The sequence below is a fragment of the Charadrius vociferus genome, unplaced genomic scaffold (assembly GCF_000708025.1).
Source record: "Charadrius vociferus isolate BGI_N301 unplaced genomic scaffold, ASM70802v2 scaffold147, whole genome shotgun sequence".
In the NCBI taxonomy this organism is placed as follows: domain Eukaryota; kingdom Metazoa; phylum Chordata; class Aves; order Charadriiformes; family Charadriidae; genus Charadrius; species Charadrius vociferus.
The window spans coordinates 6,267,888-6,274,211 of NW_009649570.1; the positions used below are offsets into that span (position 1 = coordinate 6,267,888).

At 43.5% G+C, this 6,324-nt stretch overlaps 1 protein-coding gene across 1 annotated transcript in view; it reads left to right on the forward strand.

Annotated features, from left to right (window-relative positions):
- Positions 1-3,703: 3,703 nt before the first annotated feature.
- The window catches only part of FZD7 (frizzled class receptor 7), a 5,458-nt gene continuing 2,837 nt past the window's right edge, over positions 3,704-6,324 (forward strand). The window contains exon 1 of the mRNA XM_009890187.1: positions 3,704-3,736. Within this exon, the coding sequence (XP_009888489.1) occupies positions 3,704-3,736 (33 nt within the window). The remainder of the gene's footprint in view (positions 3,737-6,324) is intronic.

The window sequence follows — 6,324 nt, forward strand, 5'->3', positions numbered from 1 at the left end:
CAGGCAGTAGACACGCACAGCAAACCTTCGTGTGGCCTCGAAGGAAGGAACCACCTTGGCAAGTGGGTCTCCAGGGCATGATTGGATGATTGGGACCAAAGTAAGAAACAATTCTGTTTAAGAGTTTAATGGTAATTGTGGATGACGAGGGTTAATTTGTGTAAGCCCACCGAGAAGAAGGAAAATAAAAGTAATTAAAATGTTTGTTTCTCTTTCCAATCGAATTTTGGAAGTGGAGTCAGTTAAGGAAATTTCACCCTAAACATACGATGGTAGCGGTGATTGGTAATTTAAGCATTCATGGGAGGAGAGAGAGGATTTTGTAAACAGAGGCTTAGGAATTCCTTAGCCTCTTTAGACATCTGGCAAATTCTGTATTGAATAACAGCTCTGCTTCCCTTGTTTTCTAAGCTTTGGAAACAGCATATTTCTGGAGGCTGCACTCATCTTTAGTGAGTCTTAATCAAGCAAAGATAAACCATTTGTTTGAACATCAGGCAGTGGCTTCCTGCCAATATGATTGTTAGATGGCAGAATCACGTCCCAAGAGAGATGGCAATAGTCCCATTATTCAAGGCATTTAAAATTAGACTAATTATACCACTAGGATACATAATAGCATGGGCTAAACGATATAATGGGTCTTTCCCATCTCTTATTTTGGGCTAAATCCGGTTCTTCTTCCTACATAAACAGAGTTGGAGGCTTTGATAAGTATCCTGCTCTGTTTCCATTGAAACAAGTGAAACCCTACCCATTAACTCGAACAGGACAAATGCAAGCCTTCAGTCTGTGCATTAAAGAGGATTTAAGATACAATCTCAAATAGATGAGTCTACAGAGACACAAAATTAAAACAAGGCTGGGCATAAATGACAAAAGACATAGCACAATGCATTTAACCATTGCATCCCTCACAATCAAAGGTTATCAATAGGACAGTGATCAGAGCAACCAGTCACTATCCACATCAACCCTGGTGCTGGAAGCAAAACATAATTCAGTGTTCACAAATATTGTGGCACCGTCTGCAACGAGATAGGAAATTTATGCACAAACTTGAGAAACTTGGCTGGTTTTCCTTAAATTGTTACATACCTCAGTCAGCCTTACATTGTTAGAGCTGCATGCAGAAATGCTCTGGGATAAGAGATTGAATTCACCTTTAATAGCAGCTACATAAATGGGACAGCTATATAGACTCGGTTGGCTGAGGGAAGGAGAACTAGTTTTCTCTAGCTTTTCTGCAGATGGCTGGGCTTTTATTTGTGCAGTTCCTTCAGGAAGGACCTAGAGATCAGGTGTTAGCACTTGTCTTTGGCCTCAGAAACTGAGGGGGGATTTACAGAAGAGAGAATTAGACAGAAGGAACAAAATCACTGGGTTTTGGAGGAAAAGGAATGTCTGACAGAGACTTCAGACTAGGTCAAGGATCCATGGTGTGGAACAGATGTCTGGAGGAATATAGTTCTGGGAAGGGGAACTTGAACCACAAAAAGACACTAGTCAAATTCCTGAAAAATATTCCAGGGAGCAAGCAGGGAAGGGTATATTTGGTTTTGTTTGGATCTGTAATACTTTTAGGGTAATAAAGCAAGGAGTAACTTTGCTAGAGACCTTTGCAGACCTCTAAGTCATTTTCACAGGCCCTGTGGGAAGCTCAGAATAAACCGAAGCACCCATGAGGCTGGGATTCCTGCAGCATCTGAGAGCAGGTGGCTGGCCCAAGGAACCTGGGGCAGCTCCATCCTAAGTGGTTCTGCTCATGGTGCTGCCCAGGTTGATATACCACATATCCCAGTGCATATGGAATTGACCAAAATCAGCTACAGCAGTCTGGGAAGCATCCAAGTGCCATGCCGGGACAGAAGCACCTTTTAAGATTTAAAGGACCAGAAAGTAAGTTTGCATATGCCTATGCTACATCTAGATTCTCGGAGTAGGATCTTCCCTACTGATGGAAAGAGAACAGCAGACACAAATGTCATCTTTTCCCACTGTCTCTGGAAGCTTCTCTTCTTCATACAGCAATATTACTGCACCCAGACAGAATGATGACAGGACCTGGCTGATAACACTGCTGCCAGCAGAGAATTTGTCTTGTTAAAAAGCACCTAGCTTAAGAAAGTGAAACAGGGAGGGACTGCCTGCATTTTATAGCAAAGGGCCTGTACAACCCTAAAATTGTGAGGAAACAGATTAAATTTACTTTAAAGAAACAGGGGAATTCAAAGTGTCATGCAAGGGTTAAAATGTAACTGATATCCTCACTGAACTGCTGAGTGGGGATGAGCAGATCAACTCCAGGTTTTGTTTTCTTATTCATGGATCTGGAAGATAAAAGCAATCATCATCCTGATAGCCCATCTTTGTGAATGTTTCCTAATGTTTTCTCCAATTTGATCGTAAAAGTGGAAGGCAGTGGAGCTTCCCTGTATCCTTTGGGATACTACTTCATAAGCTAATAATTATCTTACAAATCCATGATGCAACCAGCTTTTACCCCTCTCACTGTGGGAAACCACATCCCCTCCAGCAGTATCCCCTTCCTTTTGTCACCTGTGCCCTCCCCATATGCTCTTTTCAATCAGTTTCTTACATCTTCAATCTAATTTCAAATTAAGGCTCCATGGTGGGGGGCAGGGGCTTGTCTTCCCCACTCCCTGCCTGTGAAATACCAGGCTCTCCCGCCTCATTACCTAAAGACTAGAGTTCTTTGGTGAGCTCAGACAAGATGCAATTTAGAGTAATCTATCAGACTGATAGAAATGCAAGCAGATATAATACTGTGAACTTATTTTATTTCTAATTATGCAAATTGTCATGTAAAATAGGCAAATGCATCATTTCCCCCCAGGCTCCTGGCATTTCCCCACTAAGCTTTAGGGTGTGCAAATTTTGACGTTCTTAGCTCAATAGCCTGCCTGATCATGTAAGACTATATGAAAGTATGCCTCAAAATGTTGAGGTTCAAAGCATCATGGAAGTTATTTACTAAATGTAACCGGGACAAGTCTCACAGTTCAGGTGGTTGCATCCCAGGCGTTGGCAGTGCTGGTTAGCAGGACAGCCAGTGAGGCACAGTAAGCTTCTGCAAGCGGATGGAAGGAGAAAGGGGAAGCAATGGCCTTTGTTGTTCTGAGGGCGATGAGGACTGGAAGCCTTGCAACAGGTAATCTGAAAATGTTCACCCTCCGGCACCTAAAATAAGTGGTGGGGTGGGGAGGGGGTGTTTTGTTTTGATTTCCCTCCCCCCATGGGAAGAGTTCTCTATCAGATGGGATAGGAAACAAGGAAAATTATATTGGCACCATTTAAGGAGGCTTTAAAACAGCAGGAAAAGACATCATGTAGGGATGTCCTCCTCATTCTGACTTAGTTTGGAAGTTGAACTGGATTTATTTTTAAATGTGTAAAAAGACGGATAATTGTTTGTTCCTAACAATTCCTCCCTATGCATGTTAGTCTAGTCAGACAGCTTGAGAGTTGGTACCAATGCCTGAGACTGTAAATTTATTCTGGTACCTTGGACTTGCCAGGACTTTGCTTGTGAATGTTTACTGCTGACAGACCATGCGGCATACTCAGAACACTAGCCGTCAGGGGAATTTTGGAGAAAACCTTTTGAACTACTATGTGGTAGCAACAGACAATTTCTCAGATGCTGCAAAGTCTTGCGCAGCACATTTATGCTGGGTGGCTGATGACCTGGCTAACGGTAGCTGCCTGTGCTTCCGTGCTGATGAGAATCCCTCCTGTTGAGAGGAAATTTAAGTAATTTTGCAGGCTAACACTTGTGAATTTAGATTGAGGGAGAAACAGGAGACAAGCATAAGTTTTGCTGCCTTTTGAAATGTGGCTGATGCTACTTACAGAGGCTCTGGATGCTTTGAGGTAACCTGAGTTCCAGAATTAGCAGCCCTGGATTTTCTTAGGCCACAATCTGCCATTTTGAGACTGCCATTGTGTCTCTCAGTGACTGTGTCCTATCTGCCAGTGGGTCTAAATAGGAAAAAAAAAACCACCCTGGAATTTGGTAACAGCCCAAGAGACTTTCTTCCTTCATCTTAGTAAATCCTGTTGTACATTCCTGCCACCTGAGATGGACTAGCAGCATCATTCCATGGGGTAAGTTTACTCTCTTCTTATCTCCCTAAGAAATAATCTAGGATACAGCTTTCCTTCCTTCTTCCTTTTTACCTACTCTTCAACTCCTTTTTTTTTTTTCTTTTGCTTCACTCTGATTCAACATTATGTTCAACATGAGTGCAATGGAGTCACACAGCTTTTACAGCATGTACCAGAGCTCCCAGTCATCTTTTCATTTGTACCATGGTTTGGAAGAATGACTCTAACAAATGGGACTAGTAGAAAACAGGGGGAACCACTGATGCCATCTGCCCTGCCTTGTAAATAAATATCCAGTTAAAGTCTTGCCACTTGATTTGACATTCCTTACTCTGAATAGTTTCTGTCACTGCCTCCCTATTGCTGAAAGATAGTTTCTTGCAATACCATTTTACTAGCTCTGAACTTGTCTCTTGACATACAGAAATCAGAATGAGCGATGCATGGTGCAGAAAGTTTGTAGTTGCTTTACCTTCTCTGCATTGTCATTGCCTGCCAGTGAAATACCTCCTTTCATCCAACATTTTTCATAATGAATATCACAAAATGTTTTGCAGATGAAGTCAGTCATATAAGCCAAAGCGAAAAATAGAGGCTTTAAGGTGATTATTACAGATAGGCAACTCAATGGCTCATGGAGTGTTACAGAAAGATGGGATTGGAGAAGAAAAAAAAAAAAAAAGAAACAACTGGAAAGAATAATCTTTTTGAAGGTTACTAACAGCCAAAGAACAAACAATAGACAAGCTCATTTAAGTTTGTACCATGGGAGGTTATTTAGATGAAGAGTATCACAAAAACCTGCTTAGTCACAAGGTGCAGAAAAGTAAGGAATTCAGGTAACAAGCCTTAACAAACTGAAAAAGTGAAGTTCCTCTAAGGCACTCTCAAACAGCTATAACTGAGAATGATGAAAAGACTTATTTCTTTTCCAGAAGCAACTGTTGCAGCCATGAGGAGCTAGTCCTGCCCCTACATATTTTGGAGAGCACAGTATTATTTTTAAAAACACATCCACTTTTAGAGGAGTAAATTTATTTTAGTCAGTCTGTTTATAACTGACAACTTCTCTTAACAAATGTAACAAAGGCTGCAGCTCCATGTCTTACTGGCATGAACTGACATTGTTCATGAGAAGGAGAGGATATGGGAAACATTTGTCCAACAATTGCTGTTGGAGTTCCCTAAGCCAAACCTTCCTCTCTTGAACTGCCCTGGAGAACAGTACAGATCGGTATATTTGCTTAGCCACTAATAGGAGCACAATCCTGAGTAGAGGAGGAAAAGTAAGAATTTGAACAGTACAGTTCAGGGGACCTCTATCCTCAAAGGGAAGGATGGGGTGGGTTGAATAATACTGGGCCCCAGCCTGTCTTTGACCACAGGCTCTCCTAGGCCAGTGTGGAGGAAAAGCAGGCCCTGTTGCAGGGCTTTTGTTGAGCACACCCTTTCTGCGCTGCCGAGGACAAGCTCAGCCTGCACGTTCCAGAGGCTGGATGGTTCCAGCAACTCGTGTTTCAGTGGTGCACCTCAAAACACAGCTATGCTGCAAAACCCACACTTCTGTCCTTAGCAAACGTATGTTGGTCTAGCTTTAAATCTGTTCAGCATCGCCTGGCAGGGCGGTAACAGCCCTCTCCCAACCTATTGCCATTTTCTCTTGTAGGCAGACTAGGTGCTTCCACAGACAAACTTCTGCTTTTTTACAAACTCAAAAAAGTCTCTTAAGGGGTTGCAGCAGTGCAGATGGGGATTTAAAATCTCTCCTCTTTTCTTAGGTAACACTGGACGTTTCAAAAAAAGCTGCCTTCCCCCAGCTAAAGCTTAGATCTGCATGAATAAAGCGTTTATTCTGCCAGCAAAAAGCAACGGTCATGCTGCGATAACAAATCAAACCCCCCGCGCTGGGGGAGGCGATGGCGCACAGACACGAACATCCCGACCACGCAATCAGCTCATTCTGCAAATGTACCCGGGCGCTGCTTCCCCCCCTTCTTTTTTAATAACTCAGGGCACAGGCAGCTGTTTGCATTTTCAAAGCCTGCTCAGAAAGCAGCCAGTTAATTTTAGTTTGTTCGGGCCACCCTGAGCGAGCTGGCTGGGCACCCCCCTCCCTTCCCGGCTCTGCCCCGCAGCGCGGGGGGGGGCGTGGGGGGCCCCGGGGCGGCTCCTCCCGCCCCCGCCCGGCCGCCCCCG